Source organism: Lutra lutra, chromosome 9 (genome assembly GCF_902655055.1).
Source record: "Lutra lutra chromosome 9, mLutLut1.2, whole genome shotgun sequence".
Lineage (NCBI taxonomy): Eukaryota > Metazoa > Chordata > Mammalia > Carnivora > Mustelidae > Lutra > Lutra lutra.
The window spans coordinates 132,671,860-132,697,192 of NC_062286.1; the positions used below are offsets into that span (position 1 = coordinate 132,671,860).

Below are 25,333 nucleotides of genomic sequence, written 5' to 3' on the forward strand. Positions count from 1 at the left end.
ACTCGATCCCGGGACTCTGGGATCATGACCTGAGCCGAAGGCAGTCGTCCAACCAACTGAGCCACCCAGGCGTCCCTGAGTAAACTCTTTTGGTCCGAAAACTCATGTCCTTTAGTTCTGAAGAATTTTTGTGAATTATTTTATCCACAATTCCTCCCCTTCTGTTTCTCTTCTTTCTTGATAAAATGCCTGTTTTGCAGTTATGAGATTTTTTTTTAGGCTGGTCCCCTAAACATCTTATCCTTTCTCTCCTATTTTCTTTTTTTTTTTAAGATTTTATTCATTTATTTGACAGAGCGAGATCACAAGTAGGCAGAGAGGCAGGCAGAGAGAGAGAGGAGGAAGCAGGCTCCCTGCCAAGTAGAGAGCCCGATGCGGGACTTGATCCCAGGACCCCGAGATCATGACCTGAGCTGAAGGCAGAGGCTTAACCCACTGAGCCACCCAGGCGCCCCTCTCTCCTATTTTCTATCTTTATCTGTTTGTCCTACTTTCTGAGACAAACCCTCAAATTTATCTTCCAACTCTTATATTAAAATTTTAAAATTTCTACTGTCATGCTTTTAATTCCTAAGAGCCCCTCTTTGTTCTCAAAATATTTCTTTTTTATAGCATCTTGTTCTTCCTTCAGGGTTGTGCTCTGAAAAATTGTTTCTTTGTTTTCCTCTTGCATTTTTTCTGTTTCCTCCAGTTACTTTTCTCTATTTGTTTTTGTTTCAAAATTTCACATAAGAGGATATCCTCAGGTGTCTGATATTTCATGTTTATGTGCAGGGAACAAAGAAGCTGATTACCGGGTATGTTGCAAAGGGGGCTGTTGACTTTGAGCTATGACTGTGAGCCTTATTAGGGATCCCTGATGTTTTTAGGTGATTCTTCTGAGTCTGGTTAGATTTGCTGGAGAAGACTGTCTAGTTTCCTGACTGTAACTGAATGAGTGGCCTGGCTGGCCTGGCTCTAGAGCCATGTGGGTAGGGACACTATATCCAATTGGCCTGGCTCCTCTGGAGGTGAGTGATAGGGCCAGCCCTGCAGGTGTACGGAAAGCCTAGAATAGGGTATTCCCAGTATGCAGGCCAGAAAATGGCCCACAAAAATATATCCATGTCAGATCCCCGGGACCTGGGAATGCTCTCTATCTTTGCAACTAAATTAAGGCTCTTGAGATGAGGAGATAATCCTGGATTACCCAAGTGGGCTTCCTCATAGGAGAAAGGCAAAGGGAGATCAGAGACATGGAGGAGAAGACAATGGGAAGATGGAGCAGGAGAGAGGACCACAAGCCAAGGAATGCCGGCAGCCACCAAAAACTGGAAGGGACAGGGAATGGATTCTCTTCTAGAGCCTCTGGAAGGCGCATAGCTTTGCGGACACTTTGATTTCAGACATCCAGGACTGTGACCAAATACGTTTCTGTTTTGACACCCCCCCCCCCAGCTTGTGGTAATTCCTTAGAGCGGCCCCAGGAAGCTGCCGTAGTTACTAGGGTCCAGGGCATACCCCACTTTCAATGGAGTACTGCTGCCCTAAAGCATGCTGGGGTCCATAAGCCCAAACACACTCCCGTTCTATTATCTCCACAGAATAGACCTCCAGACTCTCACCCAAATAAGTGCCCAGTGGCCTAGAACTGGGTGGGGCTGGGAGCTTATGACAATCTTCTTCTTTGCAGCCTATTTCCTTTATTTCACACCCTCCTCTCCTCCACCCACCTCCCACTCTCATTTTGATTTTACTTTCAAAGACCCCTGGTGTTGCTGATTCCTGAGTGAGAGGAAAATTCCAGAAGAGGATTTTCCAGGGCGGGAGTATAAATCAGGCTGTCCTGTGTCTTTCCGCTCCTCACCTGCCTGAGGATGGGATTTTCTCAGTTCTGTTGAGCCATTTAAACCCACCTGCTTTCTCTTCCCCAAAATGTTCTCACTGTTGTTTCCTTTCATGTTCTCTAGTCCTTGAGGGCTTATGGGTTTAAAAAATGAATCCTTTCATTGCCAACCTAGTGGGGCCTAGAATGGTAATGGAGGAGAAGCACATCTACTCAGCCCTCTTTTCCCAAGCCTCCGTGGGCTCGTCTTAAAATGGTGCCCTCTGCCTCTGCGGAAATCCCACTTCCTCCTTCCCTAGAGCTCCCGTTCTGACTCAGCTCTCCATGCCCCACACCAGGAATGGCACCTGCACACACACAGGAAGCATGGGAACGTTTTTTATGGATGATCTTCAGCAGTGGTTACCAAGTGTGTTTATCATAAGCAATTGTGGAGGAGAGTGTCCTAGTTTGGTTTGCCCAGACATGGGTGTGGAGAAAGAAAAGTCAATATAGGTGTGTTGCCTGTCAGTTGATCTTAATTAAAATGATATATTAATATAATACATGTATTATATATATATATATTTATATAACATATGGAAAATCTATAATATATATTATCATACATATAAAATCTGTGTGGAGGGGCACCTGGTAGCTCAGTGGGTTAAAGCCTCTGCCTTCAGCTCAGGTCATGATCCCAGGGTCCTGGGATCGAGTCCCACATTGGGCTCTCTGCTCTGTGGGGAGCCTGCTTCCTCCCCTCTCTCTGCCTCCCTCTCTGCCTACTTGTGGTCTCTGTCAAATAAATAAATAAAAATATTAAAAAAAAATAAAATCTGTGTGGAGAAGGGCGCCTGGGTGGCTCAGTGGGTTAAGCCTCTGCCTTCAGCTCAGGTCATGATCTCAGGGTCCTGGGATCCATCCCCACGTCTAGGTCTCTGCTCAGCAGGGAGCCTGCTTCCGCCCTGTCCCTGTGCCTACTTGTGATCTCTGCCTATCAAATAAATAAATAAAAATATTTAAAAATAAAATAAAATAAAATCTGTGTGGAGAGCATAAAATTCTTTTTAAATATTATTTATATTTTATATTTAAATTCAATTTAGTTAACAGATAGTGTATTATTAGTTTCAAGGGTAGAATTTAGTGATTCATCAGTGAGCATGAGAATTCTTGAATTCATAGATTTCAGAGTCCTGGCATCTGTATAGTATTGACTTGTTCAGAGTTTCATTTATAAACTATATTTTCAGAGTACATGTTTTTGGTTAAAATATAATTAGGAATAAACTTATTTTTGGCATTTTCTATTATGCAGAATGTTAATGCTTATCAAAGGTATTCCTTCATTTCCTATGCATTCTGTCTTCTACAGTCTAAAAAACAAAAATGAATAAAGTTTAAAGAATATAAGTTGTAAGTTGCTATACAGACATCAATATTTATACTCTAATAACAAAAAAAATTAACTTTTCCATTTCTCCCTGTATCTTAAAAAAAATTGATAAATTAGATGATGGAATAAATCTATGTGAAGTCATGGGGCACCTGGGTGGCTCAGTGGTTAAGCCTCTGCCTTCAGCTCAGGTCATGATCTCAGGTCCTAGGATCGAGCCCTACATCAGGTTCCCTGCTTGTAGGGACGTCTGCTTATCTGTCTCCCTCCCCAACCCGGTTCATGCTCTCTTTGTCTCAAATAAATAAATAAAATCTTTAAAAGAAAAATCTCTGTGAAGTCATGAAAGCAGAAAAATGGTAGTTTATATCACCTGGCCAAAATATAACAAAATTGGAAAGGGATACAAAATTTACATAAACAAGAAGTAGGAAATTCTAAAACACTCCTTAAGTAAATCCTGTCTCAAAACAGAAACTATGGGGGTGCCTGGCTGGCTTGGTCGGTAGAGCATGCAACTCTTAATCTTTGGGTCATGATTTCAAGCTCCATGTTGGTCACAGAGATTACTTTAAAAAAAAAAAAGAAAAGAAAAGAAAGGGAAGGTGAAAGAAAACTATAATGACAACATCATGGGTCAAAACTCATGAGATATCCTCAAAGCCCATTTTCAAAACAAAGTCATACTCCTGGATATTTGTGTCAGCCATATACGTAGGTATGTTGTCAAGCAGGTCACCCCTGGTTAAGCTTGAGTTCAACCCCACTGGGGAGCTGTGTTTAGAACACACACTTCAGACTTGCCCTACCCACTGCGTGAGGAAGTGGGGGCATTTATCCTCCACTTGCACCAGTCATTGGTTGAGAGCCTTTCCGGGAGCATTCACTCCCCAGCACGGCTGACTTGTGCTGTGTTGAGAGGAAGTCCATAGGCAGCAGTAGAACCCTACACGAGGTTATGAGCAGTCACCAGCAGAGTATACTATAGGAGAGATCCAAAAAGAATCTGTTTCCCAAGCCCCACACCTGAGACCCAGGGGATCCGTGATAGGCCTGGAATCCGTATTTTTTTTTCTCTCAGAAGTATCTGTTGCACCTGATTCCACTGAATTCTACAAGCCCAACCTTTTCATTTCTGCCTAGTAATTCTAGTACCTGTTACCTGCTATGCGGCCAGGGCCAGATTAAAATATTAAAGTTCATAGGCATTGAAAAACTACCCCCAACTCATACATAAATCCACATGAAACAATACTAAACAGTGAATATGAAGGAAAGATCGACGCAGGTTTTCTTTTTCCATGGTGCGTTAAGCAGAAAAATGGCCTCCCAGGGGTGCCTGGGTGGCTCAGTGGGTTAAACCTCTGCCTTCGGCTCAGGTCATGGTCTAAGGGTCCTGGGATCGAGCCCCGAATCAGGTTCTCTGCTCAGCAGGGAGCTTGCTTCCTCCTCCCTCTCTCTGCTTGCCTCTCTGCCTACATCAAGACATCAAGTTTCTACATCTGTAAACCTGGGCCAATCAGAGTACCTGCTGGGGTTATTATACAGATTAAATAAGTCACTGAGCATAACGGGCTTGGAGCAATGCCTGGTACAGAGTGAGGGTTCAAGAAATGTTAGGGGGCACCTAGATGTCACAGTCGGCTAAGCATCCAACTCTTGGTTTGGGTTCAGGTCATGACCTCAGGGTCATGAGATTGAACCCAGCATCATGCTCAACACTCAGCACAGAGTCTGTTTGTCGCTCTCCCTCCCCATCTCCTCCCATGCCCCTCGTGCTCATACCCACACTTTCTCTCTAAAACAAATAAATAAAATCTTTAAAAAAAAAAAAAGAAAGAAATGTTAGAAAAGGTAAGGAATGGAAGAAATGCAGAAGAGAGAGACAGTCGCCCTGCTTCCAGGGGGCTTAGATTTGATGGAGGAAACAAGATGATAAACTCAGGAAGAAAAAAAAAAGAAGGAAGGAAAATAGCTGACTGTGATAAGTGCCTCAGAAACACTTATGTTGGGGCGCCTGGGTGGCTCAGTGGGTTAAAGCCTCTGTCTTCAGCTCAGGTCATGATCCCAGGGTTCTGGGATCGAGCCCCGCATCCTCTCTGCTCAGCAGGGAATCTGCTTCCCCGTCTCTCTCTCTCTCTCTCTCTCTCTCTGCCTACTTGTGATATCTGTTTGTCAAATAAATAAATAAAATCTTAAAGAAAGAAAGAGAGAAAGAAAGAAACAAACACTTATGTTTATGCCCCCAGTGGAGCAGCCTGCCACCTGCTATCGAATGGATTGTGAACTAGGAGTAGTTTCCATGTTTTCAAATGGTTGAAAACTAGTATTATGAAAATGACAAGAAACTCAAATCTCAATATCCATAAAGTTTTATTGGAACAAAGCCACTCTTATTTAAATCATCTATGGTTGCTTTCCCACTGCAATGGCAGAGTAGAGTTGTTGCAACAGAGATGGGAATGCCCACAAAACCCTAAATATCTACCGTCTGGCTCTTTACAGAAAATGTTTGCTAGCCCTTGCTTTAAGCTGAATGGTCAGGGAGGTCCTCCCTGAGGAGGTAACATTTAAGTTGAGAACAACATGGCAAGAAAGAGGAAGGTTGGGGGTAGGAGGGAAGAAAGAACAGAACTAATGTAAGAGCTTCACTCTAATCCTGTATCAGCCTTCCAAAGAGGGGCTCTGTCAAAAACTATGATGGGACGCTGAGGTTCTGAAGGTACAGTGGTGCCCCAGCGTCACAGAGCCATGGATCTTGACTTGGGATAGGGAACTGGGACTGCGTGCCCTGTTCCAGCCTCTTTTTGGCCTGGGACAGCACAGGAGCCTAGGAACTGCAAGGTGAGTGGTTTTTATTTGCCTTCCTGGGGGTACTGACTGGGGATTTCAGATTTGTTCCCAGGAATAGGTGAGAAAGGCCTGGGATTTGCCTAAGGGCAGGTGTTCTACTGAACCGCTTGGCAGCAAGCCCATGACCATCAGAAGGGGCCCTGATAACAGGATCTGTGGCAAGGGCACAAGGTGGAATGCCACGTAGAATGGGGCAGCCCTCAGAGAATTCAGGAAGCAGCTTTCATCCTGAGTAGCCCACAGTTGGCAGCTTGATAGAAAAGTCCTACCCCCAGCTCCCAGGGGTTTGACTCTGGCCAGGGTCTTCTGAGGCTGGAAGGAGACTGACTCAGAGAGTACCCCACTCTCAATCTTCTATGAGCCGGTTCATTTCTGACAGGCTCTGTGATAAAGGAGAGAAGCAGGCCGTTGGCCCCATTTTAGAGCCAGAGAAACTGAGACCATGGAGAGCAACAGGGGCTACTTGGTAAAAACAAAACTCTGTGCCTGCATTCCAGACTCAGCTTTTCCCAGACTGTGATTACAGGCAAGTGGCTTAACTTCTCTGTGCTTGGGTTTATAGATAAGATAGTATCTGCCCAAAAAAAAGAAGAAGAAGAAGAAGAAGGAGAAGTAGTAGTAGTAGTAGTAGTAGTAAAGACTTAAGGAAACAAAAGCTCAGCACCACACCTACAGGAAGAACTCAGTACATGTTGGCTGATCCTAAGCACATTCTCTGTTAGCTTTGACAACAGCCCTAAGAGATTCTAGAGCTGCACAGGATTCTGTGTATGAGCCAGACAAATCTCTTCTCCACCCAGTTCTTCAGGGCCAAAACCTTGAAATCATCCTTGACTCCTCTCCTTCCTTTACACACCACAGTCCCTCAGCAAATCCTGCCTTTAATCACTCCTGTCATCTCCATAATTTCACTTTAACCCGAACTGCCATCAACTCTCACCCAGATTAGTGTAGAAGCCTCCTAGCTGGTCAGGGGGCTGCCAACCGCCCAACTCCCAGTAAGCAAGCAAACGGGTCCTGATTTAAAAATCAGGTCAGAGCACTCTTCTAAAAACCCTTGCGTTTTCTAACATGTCTAGAGTTAACTCTCTCCTTTATTTATTCAATGATAATTTATAATTGAGTACCTACTACTATGTGCTAGGTGCTGCTCTAGGCACTGGAGATAAAACAGAACAAAACAGACAAAAACCTCCGCACTCAGGAAGTTTACATCCTCCTGGAGGGAGGACAGTAAGCAAATGTAGAAGTAAAACATATCAAATGGTAGGTGTTACGGAGAAAAATAACTCAGGGAAGGCTTTGGATTTTATTACTGTTACTTTTTTTAAATTTAAAGATTTTTATTTAGGGTGCCTGGGTGGCTCAGCAGGTTAAGCCTCTGCCTTCAGCTCAGGTCTTGATTTCAGGGTCCTCGGATCGAGCCCCACCTTGGGCTCTCTCCTCAGCAGGGAGCTTCCCCCTCTCTCTTTCCCCCCTCTCTCTGCCTGCCTCTCTGCCTACTTGTGATCTCTCTCTGTCAAACAAATAAAATATTTTTTAAAAATAAAGATTTTTATTTATTCATTTGAGAGAGAGAGAGAGAGAGAGAGGATGAGCTAAGAGAAGGGCAGAGGGAGAGGGAGAAGCAGACTCCCCACTGAGCAGGGAGCCTGAAGCGGGACTCCATCTGAGGACCCCAGGATCATGAGCTGAGTCCAAGGCAGACACTTAACCAATTGAGTCAGTCAGGCACCCCAGGTTTTAGATTTTAAACAGGGTGGTTGGTGAAGTCGTTATGAACAAGGTAAAGGTTAAATAAAAAGCCTGAAAGTGGGAAAAGTTGAGCTCCAAGAGGCAATTCAAAAGTGGAATGTTCTAGACAAAGGCCCGAGCAGTAAGTACAGTGGTGGAAGTGTTCCTGGTGTGTTTCAGGCACACAGGGGAAGCCACTGTGACCACAGTGAAAAATGTGCAGGAGGGGGAGAGTGGACTGACCTCAGAGGAGTAAAGGGGCAGGTTGTTGAGTCCTGTGGATTCTCCAAGTCTTTTTTTCTTTGATTGAGATTGGAAGCCAGTGGAGGTTTTATTTATTTTTTTATTGTTATTATTACTGTTAAAGGTTTCATTTATTTCAGAGATCATGAGGGGAGAAGATGGGAGGGGCAGGAGAAGCCGACTCCCTGTTGAGTCAGGAGCCCCTCAACCAAGCAGGGCTCGATTCCAGGACCCTGGGATCATGAACTGAGCTGAAGGCAGACGTTTAACCTGCTTAACCACTGAGCCATCCAGGTGCCCCATCAGCGGAGGTTTTAAGTAGGGGAATGGCTGGGGTTTTAAAGAATCACTGTGCTGGCTGTGTGGCCCGCTCAGTCAGAAGAGCATAAGACTCTTGATCTCAGGGTCTTGAGTCCAAGCCCCATGTTGGGTGTAGAGATTACTCAAGTGATAAAAAACTGAAAAGAAAAAAATTTTTTTCAAGGCTCACTGGGGTCCTCTGTGTGAAAGACCACAGGGAACGGCCACAGAGCCAGTGAGATCTACCACAGCTGTTACAAGGTATGATGGCTTGGACAAGGAAGGAGGTAGCAACAGCAGAGGTGGTGTCAAACCCAAAAGCCTTACACAAGGGTAGGAGTCCTCCTGATGGGGTCTCTCTTACCTCGTAAGCCTTGTTCCTTTCTGTAACCCCAACCCCAGAGACCACAGCTAGGCACATAGAGGTGTCTAATCGGTATTTGTTGATTTATTTATGAAATTAACAAACGATCCAGGCCTAGGTTATCACCCCCTATTTTATTTTATTATCTTTTAAAGATTTATTTTAGAGAGAGTGTGAGCAGTGGGAAGGGCAGAAGGAGAGAGAGAGAAACAGAGGGAGAGAAGCTGATGCCCCGCTAAACTCAAGAGGAGGGCGGGGGCCTGGATTCCGGGATCCTGAGGTTATGACCTGAGCAGAAATCAAGTCTGAGGCTTAACGAAGAGCCACCCAGGCACCGCTCAGCCTCCTCTGTTTTAATGATAGGCATATTGTCAGAATTCAGTAAATGTTTACAAATAGAATACTGCACAATTCTGCAAGGCCAGGTGGAAAGGCCAGCGAGGAAAACTGGGGCTCAGACTGGGGAAGTGTCCCCTGGGAGGGGGGGTCCCTCTGCACAGCCTTGGCCAAAAGCTTCCGTCCCAATTTTCGGTGTCAAGTCTTGGATATTGGGTGGAGAGCGCCTGCTCTCAGAGTGAGTCACAGTGACCTCACAGGAGTTGCTCTCAAAGCTTCCCCGCCCCAGGATGAAGAAAAACCGAAACTTCATGGGGCCAGGAGGTCATCAGACCCAAACAGACCCAATGTCCCAAGAGTGCCCTGGCCCGGTCCTCCCACCTTCAGGCCACAGAGACGAAGGGACAGAAGGGCCGCCCTCTCACGGCTGAGGCCCCGCCCCCCGCTTGTCCGTCCGCCCGCGCCTCCAGCGGAAGCCGGAAGCAAAAGCAGTCCCTGCTAGCCCCCAGCTCCGAACTCGATGGTCTTGGAGGCTCCGCAGGATGGGGGAGAAGATGGCGGAAGAGGAGTGAGTGGGCTTTTCCCGGGCGGCGGAGGCGGCAGGGCTGGGCCCCGGCGGGTGACAGCGAGTGCCTCAGGCCGCCCTCTGGCCCTGAAAGGCGGAGCTCCTTGTGCCGGTTGGCCAGGACTGACCATGCCTGTGCCAGCGAGGAGGGCGGGAGGGACGGGCCTGGGCCCAACCCGGCCCTGCAGCCTCCTTGAGGTCGGATCCTCGTGCAGGGTATCGGCAGCCCAGGGCAGGCCTCAAAAGCCGTCTGGCGGAAACCGAAACCCAAATTCCACTTTACCAGTTTTCGGTCTTCTGATAATCAGGGAGAGCTCCGCCGCCTCCTCCAGGAAGTCCCCCACCCACTACTTAGCCAGTGGCCTCTTCCGCGGTAACGGTGGTTTTTTGCATCTGTCTCCTCCACCGAATCTCATTCATTCGTTAACTGTTGGCCATTTACTCTATTCCAGGCCCTGGGCACATAGTAGTGAAGGAGGCCGGCCAGGAGCCGCCCTCAGGTAGTTTCCATTCTAGTGGGGAAAGACCATAAGCAAGCAAGATGATGTCAGAGTGCTAAACGAAAAAGGAAGTGTCAGGATGGGAGAGTCCCGCTGGGAAGAAGTGCTGTGCCCGCCGAAACTGTAATGATGAGAAGGAGGGATAGGAGAGGGAACACGCAAATGCAAAAGGCTAGAAGCAAGAAAGACCTTAGTCCCTTTGAGGGACAGAAAGAAAGGCAGGATGGCTGGAGTAGGAAGAGCTAAGGCTAACTACACAGGATGAGATAGAGATGGGGGGGCGAGGTGGGGGTCCTGGGTCCTCCGGGTACTTATCGGGAAGGACCCCACTCTTTAGTCCCTCCCCATATCTGCTGGGCACGACCCATTGCATGTTATAGATGCCTCATCTGTGTGAACGGGTTTGTAAAAATTAAGAAGGAACCCCCGTGGTTGAAATCCGATTCCCTCCCCTGACATCTTTTCAGATCTATCTCTTGGCTGGCTGGGTGGTCATTTCATTTCGTCTGCTGATTTATTCAGCAAATGCACTATTGTGGACACCAAACCTGGGCCTCAGCCACACAAAGCAAAAGAGGTGGTATGGCCCAGTGATTTCAAGTTGGGTCTCAAAGTTGGTTAGCTGAGACAAAGGCCAGGTTATGCAACCTCTCTGAGCTCCAGTTATTCGTGGGTAAAAAAGGGAAAGGAACAGTCCCTACCTCAGGCCTGGTATATGCCTATTAAGTGAGAGGCTGTGTGTTATGTAGTCCCTGATGTGAAGCATTTACTCAATAAACATGAGCTGTTATAATCACAATTATGTGAATATTGCACTAGTTTACAATCCCACCCCAGAGTGAGGAGAGAGCGCTGTGAAGAATGCAAGAAGTGAGGTGGGTGCAGTACTACAGAGAAGGTTACATTTGAGCCTTTAGAAATCTGAGAAGGATTTTGTAAAGTGGGATGGGGTGTTCTAGCCAGATCAACAGTTGGGTAAATTGGGTGACTTCTTCAACTTGCTGCTATAATTTAAGGAAAAGAATGTAAACAGGAGAAATAAAGGCGCCAAGTAAATAACGTCGGATCCTGGAATGTGATGAGACTTCAGTTTGTCTCCATTTAAATCCTCCATTAAATGCCAGAGAGCAGGCGGCATTTGGTTTCTACACTGGCCCTGATTCGCCCTTGTTCCTGTCCTCTAAGTGGCTGTGTTTGGAGCGTCTGAAGCCACTGGTACTCTCTGCTGTGGCAGACAGGAATTTTCTGAATCAGTTTCTGTCTGAGACCTGCCCGGTTGTTAAGACGTGAATCCCAGCGTCCTCTGTGCCAGGTTCTCCTTTTGTATGTGTGTTGATACTCAGGACCCTTTTCCCTTTGTCTAATCCTGCTGCTTTTTATGTCCAACAGGTTCCCTAACACAACTCACGAAGGTTTCAATGTCACCCTCCACACTACCCTGGTTGTCACCACGAAACTGGTGCTCCCGACCCCTGCCAAGCCCATTCTCCCTGTGCAAACAGGGGAGCAGGCTCAGCAGGAGGAACAGTCGAGCGGCATGACCATCTTCTTCAGCCTCCTCGTCCTAGGTGAATGTGGACACCCCCTCATCTGCCATCTTGGTCATCTGCCATCTAAGGTCAACCCTGTGTGAGCCACCATTTACTTGATTTCAGGTCTTTCTTCCGTTTGGTTTGACATCAAACACTGAGGGACAGTGATCAATTCATAACACAACAGGGTACTCCTTTTTCTTCATAAAGTCATTGAGCCTAGTAATTTTGAAGAGCTCTTTATAGAATATCTTAGATGTCATTTGGAAGAAAGAAGGGATTTTTGACCTAGAAGGAACCTTGACCATCTTCTCACTTAGTGGATTTCAAACCCTGCTCACAAATGTGTGTGTGTGTGCGGGTAGTGGTGGGAGCAGGAGGTGGGCTAAGTCAAATGGGAGGGCATCTGACTTTCTGACCAGAGCAGCATTTTGTCTCCCATTAGGCTTCTGTGTAAATTTTACTTAATTAAAAGTTTTGTTGCCGAGTAAAAGATCAAACACCCTTTCTCTTACCCTCTGGCTCCCATTAACTGTGGTTAGGACTTCTGCCATATCTGCGTACCACCTATGTCATTGTTTACTGAATTTCATTTTTTCTTTGAACAGATGTACTCTGAAAAGTCTTGTTTTGTTCAACCTTCTCCAGTAATGAGTGAGAAAATTTAGGCCCAGAGAGATTAAGCAATTGATATGCCTGGTTTTTGGGAGACTAGAGATTAATATTTGGATTGCCAGACCTTAGTCGAGAAGTTTAGGTAAAAGGCAATAACTTAGATGCCTCCTAGAGACTGTAGACAACTGTCTGCAGTTTTAGACCACCCCCAAAAAAAACCAAAAACCAAAAACCAAAAAACCCAAACAATTGAAACTGCACAATCACTTTGTACTAGCTGACAAAGGAAGAAATTAAGCTTCAAATTTGACCCAAATCCAAACTCTTATTGGAAGAGTAAAGTTGGCATATTTACATTTTCTCTTCTTCTTTTCAGGGTACTGAGCCATATTTCTGATTAGATTAGGTCTTTTCAAAAAAATGGGAAGTACAACCTGATTGAAAGGTACAGAGCATTTCGCTGATGTCATTGAGGACTTCTTTGAAGAAAACTAGAACTTTCACATTTACATTTGGATTCTATTAATGGTCAAATAATTTTAATAATCTAATCATTTGATTTAAAATCCCAGGGCTCAGCCTAATCTCTCAAAAAACTTTTAAATTGGGAGGCCTAGGTGGCTCAGTTGCTTGAACATCCAACCCTTGGTCTCAGGTCTTGAGCTCATAGTTGTGAGTTTGAGCCCCATGCTGGGCTCCACGCTGGTCAAGGAGCCTACTTAAAAACAAAACAAAATAAAACAAAAAAAACCCGCACAACTTTTTAAAACGAATACTGAAAAATACAAACGATAAGTGTGCAGTGTCCCACATGGACCTGATATGCTCGAGTAATTGTGTACCTTGTGAATGTAGTTGAGTTCTGCTTCTAGGGGATTACTTCAACAATCAAGGACTCTTTGTTTTTCCTTTTTTCTCTGCGATATTAGTTGAATTTAAAGAAAAGCCTTTCTCTTCTTGATCAAGAAGTCTTTAGTACCTGAATCCCTAATCCTGAAGGACCAGTATTATTAGCCTCTTTACTTTGTTTTCAGTTTGGTAAGGTCCGCAGCATACAAGGCAGGCCTGGAAGAAAACTTTAGTTTTGTAGTTACTTTGTTTACTGGGAAGATAATAAGGGTAAGTCAGACTTTCAGAGTAATTTTCAGGGTGTGGAGCACTGAAGGTTAGTTTGTTCCAGAAACCACAAAACAGGCTGTTAGAATGCTTTTTGGTCCTGGCAAAACCCCATGCAGTGGTTACACATGTGGGGGCCGGAAGGGTCTGAACTGTTATTTATTAGGGCAAAAATTTTACTTGGATCGTCTTTTCAAACAGATCATGAGCCTAGACTCTAGAGTCCCTCTCGTGTCAGGGGGTTTCGTTTTCACCTCATCAGACTGTGGGCAGGCTATGGATTGGTATCTCCACTTTTTATGTGTAGGTCAGCATGCATGAGCAGAATGGAATGCTTTCTTTTTTTTTTTTTTTTTTTTTTTTAAAGATTTTATTTATTTATTTGTCATAGAGAGAGAAGCGAGAGTGAGCACAGGCAGACAGAGTGGCAGGCAGAGGCAGAGGGAGAAGCAGGCTCGCTGCCAAGCAAGGAGCCCGATGTGGGACTCGATCCCAGGACGCTGGGATCATGACCTGAGCCGAAGGCAGCTGCTTAACCAACTGAGCCACCCAGGCGTCCCAAGGAATGCTTTCTTTTTCAAGAAATTTGGAGGCATTTTTACTCTTTTCTTGTATATTATCAACAGAATATTATATGGCTTACATATTAGATGCCCGAACAATATACATCTGATAAAGTAAAAAAATTGCAGTTGATAGTGCTAACTCACTAAATACATGAACTACAGTGAATTGAGGGAAATACTAGTACCTAGATTATTCTAGACTTCAGGAACTCCTAACCTGGAACACATGTAACCGCTTTTGTTTACTATTTTTTTTTTTTTTAGATTTTTTTTTTTTTTTACTGGGGTGCCTGGGTGGCTCAGTTGTTAAGTGTCTGCCTTTGGCTCAGGTCATGATCTCAGGGACCTGGAGCCTCACTCACGTTGGGCTCCCTGTTCAGCGGGGAGCCTGCTTCTCCCTCTCCCTCTGCCTTCCCCTCCCCTGGTTGTTTTCTCTGTCTGTTTATTATTTGAGAGAGAGAGCACAGCGCAGGGAGGGGTAAAGGAAGAGGGACAAGCAGACTCTCCACTGACCAAGAAGCCCAACGTAGGGCTTGATCCCAGGACCCATGCGATCATGACCTGGGCCAAAGTCAGACATTTAACTAACTGAGCCCGTCAGATGCTGCTTTTTTTTTTTTTTTAAAGATTTTATTTATTTATTTGACAGAGACAGAGATCACAAGTAGGCAGAGAAGCAAACAGAGAGGGGGAAAAGCAGGTTCCTCATGGAGCAGAGAGCCCGATGTGGGGCTCGATCCCAGGGCCCTGAGATCATGACCTGAGCTGAAGGCAGAGGCTTAACCCACTGAGCCACCCAGGTACCCCAGATGCTGCTTTTGTTTACTATTTTAGTCAAGTCAAATGAAAGTATAACTTTTATGTCCTACAAGCTTGACAAAGGATTATAGTGTATTCCCGTTTTTGAGGAGGGATGCCAAAACACCAGTTACTTTTGACTTTAGAAGCTTGAAATCAGTTGATCTAACCCTTGATGATCTTGGACTCTGCAGAAACAGTGTTGAGTCATTTTTATTGACTTACATTAGAGTTAACAATTAGCATCACTTGACACATTTTATAGGCCTTTAAATTTAATGGAGTTATTAAAATTGATGTGCCTATGTTTTAATATAGTTTCCATAATTACTACTTCAGGCATGAACATTTAGAAGCGTATTAACTTGTGGTATACCTGTCCTCCACACCACACGGAAGTTTTTGTTCTTTCTTATTTTTTCCCCGAATATTCCTGAAAGCATGGATGTGTATAGGCATGTATACGTTCATAAGCACATTCACACATACAGGCACATCTAGTTTGTATTTTTTTTGTTTTAATTTAAATAGGTTCCTGTAACTTGCTTTTTCATCTCAGAATGTCTTAGAGGTCTTTTTACATTACTACTCTTTTTTGTATCTACTTCATCTTTTTTTCTTTTAAAGAAGGTGTATGTGTTAAACATAAAATATATCCCATTTTAACCATTTTGCAGTGTACAGTTCAGTGGCATTTAGTACACTCAGAGTGTTGTGCAACCACCACCATTATCTAGTTCCAGAATGTTCTCATCACCCCAAAGGGAGACCCAGTACCCTTTAAGATCTGTCACTCCCCATCCCCTACCCCCACTCTCTAGTAAACACTATTTTGCTTTCTATTCCTAGGAATGTGCCTACTCCGTTTCAGGCAAATAGAATCCTACAGTATGTGACCTTCTACGCCTGGCTTCTTTCACTTAGCATTGTATCTTCAAGGTTCATCCGTGTTGTAGCGTGTGTTAGTAGTGTGTTCATTATTACGGGTGAATAATGATCTCATGGAGATATACCACATTATATTTATCTGTTCATCGATTGTTGGACATTCGGCTTGTTTCTATGTTTTGGCTGTTGTGAGTAGTGCTGCTGTCGACATTTGTGTGCAGGTTTTCGTGTAGACATATATTTCAATTTCTATTGGATACATACCCAGGAGTGGAGCTGCTGGGTTCAATGCTTACTCTATGTATAACTTTCTCAGGAACTCCTGAACTTGCTACAGAGGCCGTACCATTTTACATCCCTTCCAGCAGTGCCCCCATGTCTCAGTGGCTCCACTTCCTTGACGACACTTGTTATTTTCCATCGTGTTGTGTTTTTTAATTATGGCCATCTCAGTGTGAAGTTGTATCTCATGGTCCTGATTGGCATTTTTCTAATGACCAGTGATGTTGAACATCTTTTCCTGTGCTTATAGGGCATGGGTATCTTTGGAGAGAGATCTTTTCTGGTTCTTGGCCCATTTTTTAAATCATATTGTTTGTCTTTTTGTTGTTAAAGTGTAAGAGTTCTTTATGTATTCTGGTTACTAGACTCTTATCAGATAAATGATTTAGAAATACTCATCCATTCTGTGGGTCTTCTTTTCAGATCTCATTCTTTTAAGTGGCTGGAGACTGGCCCTGCCATTGATAAGCCTCATATTTAGCTCTTTCTGTTGATAGACAGTTTTCCCCCTTTGCTCTTTTTTTTTTTTTTTAAAGAGTGATAGGGAGGGGAGACGCAGAAGGAGAGAGCTGGATCTCCTGATCCTGAGAGTCAGGGGTCTGACTGAGCCACTCAGGAGCCCTCCCCTTTGCTTTTAAAGGTGCAAATTGATGTTTGATTTATTAGGATAAACTTTTTAAATCAATTTTTTCCTCTGGCTTGGTGCAGAAGAGGACCAGAAGCTGAGCGAACTCCTTAGATCTGTATTCAGTGTACTTATGTACCTGCCTTTGTAGACAATAGGCCTGCCTTTATCGACATATGTTGTGCTTATGCATTAGAACATTTTTTTTCCTTGCTCTTAGCATTTAATATAGGATTTTTCTAACGAGGTTAAATATTTATAACAAAGTAACACCACAGATTGATAGTTTAAAGCACAGAACAAAAGGAGACACAGTTTCTCTATGTACAACTATTTCCTTTTTCTGGCCACCTGGTACTTTTTGGTGGGCCTAAAGATATCTAGTTTGTATGTGCAGGCTCTAACGGTGGCCATTAACCTCCCTGCAGATTGTTTAAACGTTTCCTTTTACCAAAAAAATCAACAATTATTTTTAGTGCTGTTAAGATAATACTATGATTAATGAGATGGTATACCACCTAGGCGTGTAATGAAAAAAAGAGACATGCACACTTGCATTGGGACCATGAAATTACATCTAGGAGTTATTTATGTGAAAGTATGCTTTGTGGGGTGCCCAGAAATACTTTTTTCTTTCAAACAGTTTTACCTCCTGTTTTCTTTCTTTTCTTTCATGACACCACCTCTGTGAGAAAAGTCAGACATTACTCCTATTTTGGTGACTGAGGAATGAAGGCAGTTGGGAGGGAGGAAGTGGGTGCCTGTGGTTAAGGGTCCGGGGTTGGAATTAGGCTCAACCCTGCAGCACATACCAGTGACGTGAGATTATGATAATAATAACTAGTTAAGAGGAGTGTTGGGGGCCAAGTGAGCGATGTTTGGGAAGTGTTCAATATAGTGCCTGGCTCATGGGAAGCCCTTAACCATTGAGAGCCCTGGTACCCAGCTGAGGATCAGGCACCCCATCTTTTGGTCACTGATGTCCTCTTTGTACAATACTCTGTATAATACTCTCACTTTCTTCTCTGTTAAAAGAGAACCAATCACACGGTGGCAAAATACTTTGTGTCAACATCTTCTGTGGCAGTTATATTTGCATAAAAGTGATTGATTTCATGGACTTCCTTCTCAACATTTCAAGTTTTCCAGTTATGTCAAAACCGTTGAAGACTTTTCTCAGAATCCAAGAGATTCAAATAAGTGATGGTATTAGGCTTAACAAGTTAGAAAAACATTAGGTATGTGTTGTTCTCTCGTAACTCCTAGCAAACACAGTAGTCCAGGCGTATAAAGAAATATGGAGACAGTGTTATGAACACCGTGAGTCTGTTTCCAGGTTAAGAAATAAGAGCTTGAAAATACAACTGCAGTTTATTGTGTCATTGTTCCTTGTACATACGTTTTCCTGGCAACACCCCCAGAAATAACCGCGGTTTTGAACTTGGTGTTTATTACTTAAAATTGTGCCATTCTAACAATGTCTTCTTTTTTCCCCACAGCCATCTGCATTATATTGGTGCATCTACTGATCCAATACAGATTACATTTCTTGCCGGAGAGTGTTGCGGTTGTTTCTTTAGGTAAGTGCTTATCCGCAATCCTATAATAAAAGCGGTAATCATACCATTTTTCCAGTGCCTTCCTAGTGCCAGGAACCACACGAGATGTGGTACATTCCTGGTTTCATTTAATACTCACTGCCAGCTTCCAAGAGGGTGTTATGATCCCATTTTACACATGAGGACACTGTGGCTCAGAGAGGGGTGCTGACCACCTAAAGATCACATAGAGGCCCCCTCTATGTAGCTCGAAGGCCTTTCTGCTTCTGGAGCTACCCTTGGGGGCACACTGACCTCTGTTCCTAGGCTGTGCAGACACCCAAGTCAACTAAGATGAGTAATTGACACTTAATTCATAGGATCACTGAATTTTACAGCCAGAAGGGACTCTCACTTGATGGTTTAGGAAGGAAAAATGGCTCACTTCCGTGTCAGTCAAGAGTTAAAGTCTTCAGGAACATTCCATTCTACCTCACATTTCTCTCTTGTTTCCTGCGGCAGTTAATTATTAAGATAATTAGCCTCTGTATGTCAACTGTACTTCAGTGATAAATAATAAAAGAAAAAAGCTAATTAGCCTCTAATAAAGGGAATGAATCAATGTAATAACAGGTGTGAGCTCGCGTGCAAGTTAATTGAAATGGTTAAGGAAGGAAGGTGCAGGGACCTTACTCTTCAGTAAGTATTAAAATCAAGACTAAAATGTGGGCGGGGTGCTTAAGGCATAGTATATAAGCTTTCACTAAGATCAGCGAAGGCATTCATCAGTTTATGATACCGTAGTTACTTTTACTAGTTTCCACTTGCCTACTAATGGTATTTAATTTCTCCTTATCACTGCTGATGCTCTGTAAGTTAATTTTCTTTGCCTTGGAGGTCTTGTTTAGCATGTGTAGTAATACTTTTACAGGATAGTGATGGTTTAGGTTAGCTTTGGAGGTGAACATTCAGACTTTGATTCACCTTCTCTTGTGCCTTCTGCATTCCTATATCCTGGTTCATCCTGGGTTTTCCCTGGGCCTCACGTTGCCACTGTCAGGTTCCTGCCTATGGGCTTTTGCATTGCCGCCTCACGCAAGCCTCATACCCCCCAGTGATGCCATATCTTAAGGAAGAGACACCACTGGAGAGTACTGGTCTTCAGTAAAGAGTTGGGACACAATTTTCCTCAGAGTTCCCGTTTTGTTCAGAAGTCTCTAGAGTGGCACATCCTGGCAGATTCAAACAACCTTAGCTAACGAGATAGTCCTCGAGCTCTAAGCATGGGATGGTCATTTATTAACACCCCTTTCTTGCTCTCTGGCATACTGAAAATAACCTGCTTAAGTCTTCTCATCACCCCAAAGGGTTAGGGGTGATACCTAACAGGACTAACTAATACCTAACAGGACTCCAAGGAATGTACAGTTTTGGGCTCAGTTTTCATAGTTTCTTAGAATAAAAACTATAGTTGGTGTGTATTTAGGTATTATGCACATGGAAAGAATGGTTCTTTTAATTTGGTTTGGAATGTCATGTTCACTCTTTAAATGTTTGGGTAACTGCAAGTCAGCGAACACCAGTGCTTGTTTTAGGAATTACAGCAGACATTGTTGGTTGCCTACCCAAGAGCCATTTCCCCCTCCTTCCTTGAAAACACCCTAATTTTGATCAGGAATCTTGCCACAGTGCACACAAAGAAGATGAGCTCCTCCGGGTCAAGACGGTCTTTATGCCATCACGATAATTCCACTGTCCTTTGCCATTGATTGGTTGAATGGCGTGAAGACAGGAAGGCAGCATGAAACCCCATTCTGGCCCGTGAGACCACGGGGAAGGGCTGAGTGGAGTGCACTCTGTCCTCTCTGATTAAAAAAAAAAAAACAAAAAAACTCCCCTACCTTTGATGCCGTCCTATGAGGATGCGATGCCTGGAGCACTGGTGCACGTCCTGCAGTCACACTGTGGCTCAGAGACAAAAACCAGAATGCCAAGGATTGCCAAGAGGGACAGTTGGGAAGCCTGGATTCTTGACTGCATTGTTGTTTTGTTGAATTGACAGTTCTAGAGCTGCGTGCTATATGAAGTAACAAACATCGGTGGTTGAAGCCATTTTTAGGCAGGTGTTCTACTTGCAGCTATAAGCATCTTAACTGATTCAGGACTCTTTCCACTTGAGGGACAAAATCAGTTCAAATTGATTCAAAGCAAACACATTGGGGAGGGTGGAATTGCACACCCACTGGCCCAAGGAACCGAAAAACCTACAGGGGGCGCTAGCTTGCAGCTTAGCTGGATCTCATCTCCTGGACTTCATTTTTCTTCATTTCTTAACAGTGCTCCCCTTTGTTTTGGCTTCACTCTGAGGCAGGCTCTCTCCTGAACCTTTCCAGCTTCAGGCTTACTCTCCTTACAGTAGCAATCACAGGGGGAAAAGTGGCTTCCTCTTCCCCCTGTTCCCACCAGAAGTTGTAGGATGAACTTTGACCTCACAGTCTCCCCAGCCTGGACAGGAAGTGGAATGATGATGGGGATTGGCCAAGTCTCCCCATCCACAGGTTCATTTCTTCACTGATGCAGCAGAAATAACTGTAGCCTGTACAGCTAGGTCGTGGAAGGGTTGATGGAAAGTAAATCTTGCTTTCAAAACTTCCGTTACCTAACTCAAGTGATTGGAACGCTAAGAGCAGTTCCAGGGAGAGGGCTGGGGTCCAGAAATATTTTTTATTATGTTAGAGGACATTTGGTTAGAATTTAGAAATGCTGACAAAGCTATCAAAATAGTTCTGTATTTCATAAAGCTATGTCAATTGAAGAAAAACTTTTTTCCTCTTACTGGAACAAAGTGTAACAAAATATTGAGATATCCACCATTTCAAGAATTTCCAAGTTTTGTGCTAACAAAGAATCTAGATGAAGCTGCCAGAGAAAATGTCTTTCAGGGATAAGCTCTCCCAGCCCACCTCTTCTGGCCCAGAGTTGCTTTTCATTTTGCTGTCATTTAGAGACATGATTGGTCTTTTGATGTAAAGATTCAGAGTTCCTAAGAAACTATCTGTATAGAAGAGGACTATCTTCCCTTTAAAAGCACATTTTCCCCCTTCTATTTTATTGTATTTTCAGGTGAATCTCCAGACTTTTTTCATTCTTTGTAAGAAACTATCAACATGAAAAAATTTTTAAGAGATTTTATTTATTTGACAGATATTGAGAGAGGGAACACAAGCAGGGAGAGCAGGAGAGGGAGAAGCAGGCTTCCACTGAGGAGGGAGCCCGATGCGGGGCTTGATCCCAGGACCCTGGGATCATGACCTGAACTGAAGGCAGATGCTTAATGACTGAGCCATCCAGGCGCCCATCAGCATGAAATTCTAAAGATACTTCCTTGATGCTTCTTCAGAGCTTTTTGGATACTTTTTGTACTTACGAAATTCTGTAGCTTAGGACTTTAAAATTTTTTTTTCTTTTTTTTTGCATAAACAGCTATGCAGAAAGAAAAATCCGTTTCATTAACAACTTCAGCTGTTTTTATTATGCTTCGTTCTCTTCCAGACCATACATAGGCTTGTACAGATTAGATGACTTTACTTGGTTTGAGTGTATCATTTTTTGTGTTCTTTCCTTTATACTACTCTTTCCATATATTAAGTTCACATATTTACGTTTATTGGTGCTGATTATCTGTGTATTTTGGCCTGAAATTTATAAGGTATAAAAATAAAATAATTAGCTTTGCGCAGTGGCAGTATCATAGCCAATGAGGTTTATCCGAGGCGCGATTATTGCTAATTGAAAAATGAAATAATTATACTGCCTACTATCCACTGCTGTATGTAGCAAAACAGGGGATTTTCTCCCCCACAATCATCCTTCATTATACAGAGAGGAAAAGTCAGAAGGGGTTAAGTAAGGACTGGAAATTTGCCCTATCCAGGGCCAATACTACTGATAATTAGAAAACCCAGATTTGATTGAATCGTTGACTAGGATACACAGAAGTGCTCCCTCATTATAACCTTCTTAACTATGTGCCTTTTTTTAAGTTTTTTTTTTTTAAATGTGTGCCTTTAGTTTTATTAACTCATTCTTGTTTTGACTAAAAGATTTTAGTTTTTTTAATTCAATGCTCTTTATGTCAATGGTGGTTTTGAATGGAATGTGATGGAAAAAATCACTCAGTTCCTGAGTTATTGACTAAAGGATATTCAGAGGAAAGCAGATGTAGTAGATATTCTGATTTGTACTTAAGTTCTTAAAAAATTTTTTTTAATTTTTTTTTTCTTTAGACAAAGGGAGAATCCTAGCTGAAACTGTAATAGCTTTGTTCCTTTTTAGACTATTAAAGTCTAACTAATGCTGACACAGCTTACAGTGTCTCAGGGGGAACCCTCCTGAATCTGAGGTGCTTTGATTTTTTTTTTTTTAAGAATTATTTTTCTTAAAGATTTTATTTATTTGACAGGTAGGGATCACAAATAGGCAGAGAGGCAGGCAGAGAGAGAAGGGGAAGCAGGCTCCCCGCTGAGCAGAGAGCCTGATGCGGGGCTCGATCCTAGGACCCTGGGACCATGACCTGAGCCAAAGGCAGAGGCCCACCCCACTGAGCCACCCAGGCACCCCTGAGGTGCTTTGATTTTTTTTTTTTTTTTTTTTAATTAGAGAAGAAACAGGCACTCCTTTGTTGATGTTAGAGGAGCTGTCTTAGAGGCAGATTCCAAAATTGGTTGTCAGATTGACAAAATGATCATGTGAGACTCGGGATTTTTGAGGCTGTCACGTTCCAAGGAAGAATGCTAGCTAGCACTGTCTCTTAGTTCCCGGATGCAGGTCAGAGGTGACAAGGTCTTGGAGCACCTGTTACTTTTTTACTGCCGTGAACTAAATGTGTGCTCGGTGTGGAATAATTTCCTCCTTTTTCCTGGAGTCTTGGACTTTTCTAGTTTTATGGTCATCTCTCAGTTGAGCATTTTGTCATCCGTAGGTTGTATATTTTATTCTTAAATCTTCTAGTTACGTGGGAGTAAGGAGATAGGCTAAATTTTAAAATAAGAAAGGTTGTTAAATAATTGTATTCTGAAAGCTGGTGTTTGGGCTGATTCCTTGAATTTCCTCTTTTCACCACCTAAATGTTCTTTTCCGTGGTGGAAAAAGGAATAACGTTCCTCTGAAAATGTGAGCTACTTTAAAAACAAAACATATAAAACAGGCTTTCCACGGAAAACAGACAGCCCTGAGGTACGGATTCTCATCTTAACCTGCGGGACTCCTTTAAAGTATCTTTGAGGTGTCTGCTGTAGACTAGGTAGCAGAATCAAGGATTGGATTTTCAAAATTACCTTATGATAATATAACTTGATTCTATAATTACAGCTGACAAAATATGCTAAAAATATTTTCACAAAATCATTTGTGGCTCAAAGAGTATTACATAAGTAATTATATTCCTTTTTGTCTCATTATATAGTAGCAGACCTATCTCCTCTCGAGGATCAGGGTCCATTATCCCCGCTAGTACAGTAGCCTGTTTCTAGACCACCTGGTCTGTCGGCTCAAGTTGCCCAAAGGGACCGCGCAGCAGCCATTGCAACTCTTACTATGTGAACCCTGGGGGAAATGTCACCTTCTGGGAGCCAGGACCTTTTGACCCCCTGAGCCTAAAGTTTCAGCCTAAGAAATAGAAATTCCCGGGTAGGAATCACCACTCCCAAGTGAGTCCCTGAGAGTGATGTTGAGTGGGGCCACTCCTACTTTTACCCACTCTGTGCTGTCTGTACCCATGTTTACCCTTGGGATGTACCACCCTATAACGGCCGTTGGTGTTTAATTGTGGTTTTTTGTTGTTGTTTTTAAGATTTTTTTTTTTTTTTTTTTTTTTTGAGAGAGCACTTGTGTGCATAAAGCCAGGGAGGAGGGTAGAGGCAGATGGAGAAGGAGAAGCAGACTCCCTGCTGAGCGGGGAGCTCAGTGCAATGCGTGCTCAATCCCAAGACCCTGGGATCCCAACCTGAACCAAAGGCAGACGTTTAACTGACTGGGCCACCCAGGCGCTCCTGGCCATTGGTTTAAGGAGTAAATTGCATCCTGAGGGGAGCATCATTCTTCACGGGATGTCATCTCCAAGCTCGTGCCTCAGTTTCTTTGAGAGACCCTCTTACCATCCTGGCTGGCCGGCAGCTTCTGGAAGGGGTGGTACATGGTATAGGGCCATGTGGAGTTACCCACTGTTCCACTTCGGTGGATCAGATACTTGTGGTTCCTGAGCAGTGGCCCAAAGACATATAGCCGGCACACGTGTCAGTCTCAGTCCAGATGAAATACCACCCTTTCTGGGATGGAGGGGGTCTGAGGTCATCGAGTTGCTATCATGTAGCTAGCTGGTCTTCACAAGGGATGGGACCACGTCGGGTGACAGGTGTCAGTCTCTGTGGCTATCCGGTCATCCATTCAGCAGTGATAGGAGCTAGAGGAGCTGTGGTGCATGGGAGTCCGGGCTGCTGAGCCCCTGCGCAGCTCCCATCTCTGCCATCGTAGCTTCTGTGTTCCTGAGCCCATTGCTCCAACACCGGAGTGGCCGAGCTGAGAGGCAGCCTGAATCCTCCACCAGCCACGCTTGGCTTTTTCCTCCTCCTGTCAGCTAGTCGTGTAGAACTCCCAGCGAGGTCGGTCCTGTGTAGGACCTGAGAGGGAGGTGTTGACCTAACAGCCCTAGCGGACACAGAGACCTGGGGCGCCTGTTCACGCAGCGTGCTTGTGGCCTCTAGAGCCATGCAAGCCCGATCTGCAACGTAACACTTCCATCTTTCAGCGCATTGCTGCTGGGCCCACCTGGCCCTAGAGCTGGGCCGTTGATGGCAACCCCACCTAGAAAGGACAGTTCTGGGGCTCCTGGGTGGCTCAGTGGGTTAAGCCTCTGCCTTCGGCTCAGGTCATGATCCCAGGGTCCTGGGATCGAGCACCGCATCGGGCTCTCTGCTCAGCGGGGAGCCTGCTTCCCTTCCTCTCTCTGCCTGTCTCTCTGCCTACTTGTGATCTCTGTCTGTCAAATAAATAAAATCTTAAAAAAAAAAAAAGAAAGGACAGTTCTGAGGACGTGAGCACCTGATGTCCTATGCTCACATGCTCTGTCTCTGCCAGGGCCCCAGAGCATGCCAGCAGCTCTTTGGGGTTTTTCCTCAAACGTTTTTCAAATGGTGTATAGTTTTCTGCTGCAAATGGCAAGACCTTGCTCCAGAAGCCCAGGGGTCTGTACTGAGCCGCCCTCCGACTGCAGCT

General features: G+C 44.1%; 1 protein-coding gene and 1 pseudogene across 9 annotated transcripts in view; both read left to right on the forward strand.

Moving 5' to 3' along the window:
• Positions 1 to 9,455: 9,455 nt before the first annotated feature.
• SLC9A8 (solute carrier family 9 member A8) overlaps positions 9,456 to 25,333 on the forward strand; it is a 70,415-nt gene continuing 54,537 nt past the window's right edge. For 3 of the 9 annotated variants that reach the window (XR_007129863.1, XR_007129862.1, XM_047743833.1), the window contains exons 1-4: positions 9,498 to 9,604; positions 10,054 to 10,101; positions 11,491 to 11,669; positions 18,023 to 18,103. Coding sequence is in view for 4 of the 9 variants with exons in the window: in XM_047743833.1 (XP_047599789.1) it covers positions 9,579 to 9,604; positions 10,054 to 10,101; positions 11,491 to 11,669; positions 18,023 to 18,103 (334 nt within the window). In the remaining 5 variants the exon portion in view is untranslated. Of the gene's footprint in view, positions 9,605 to 10,053; positions 10,102 to 11,490; positions 11,757 to 18,022; positions 18,104 to 25,333 lie in introns of those variants that run through there. The other 6 variants (XM_047743836.1, XM_047743835.1, XM_047743839.1 and 3 more) reach the window with 6 other exon arrangements.
• LOC125110108 (uncharacterized) lies at positions 21,790 to 21,997 on the forward strand (annotated as a pseudogene).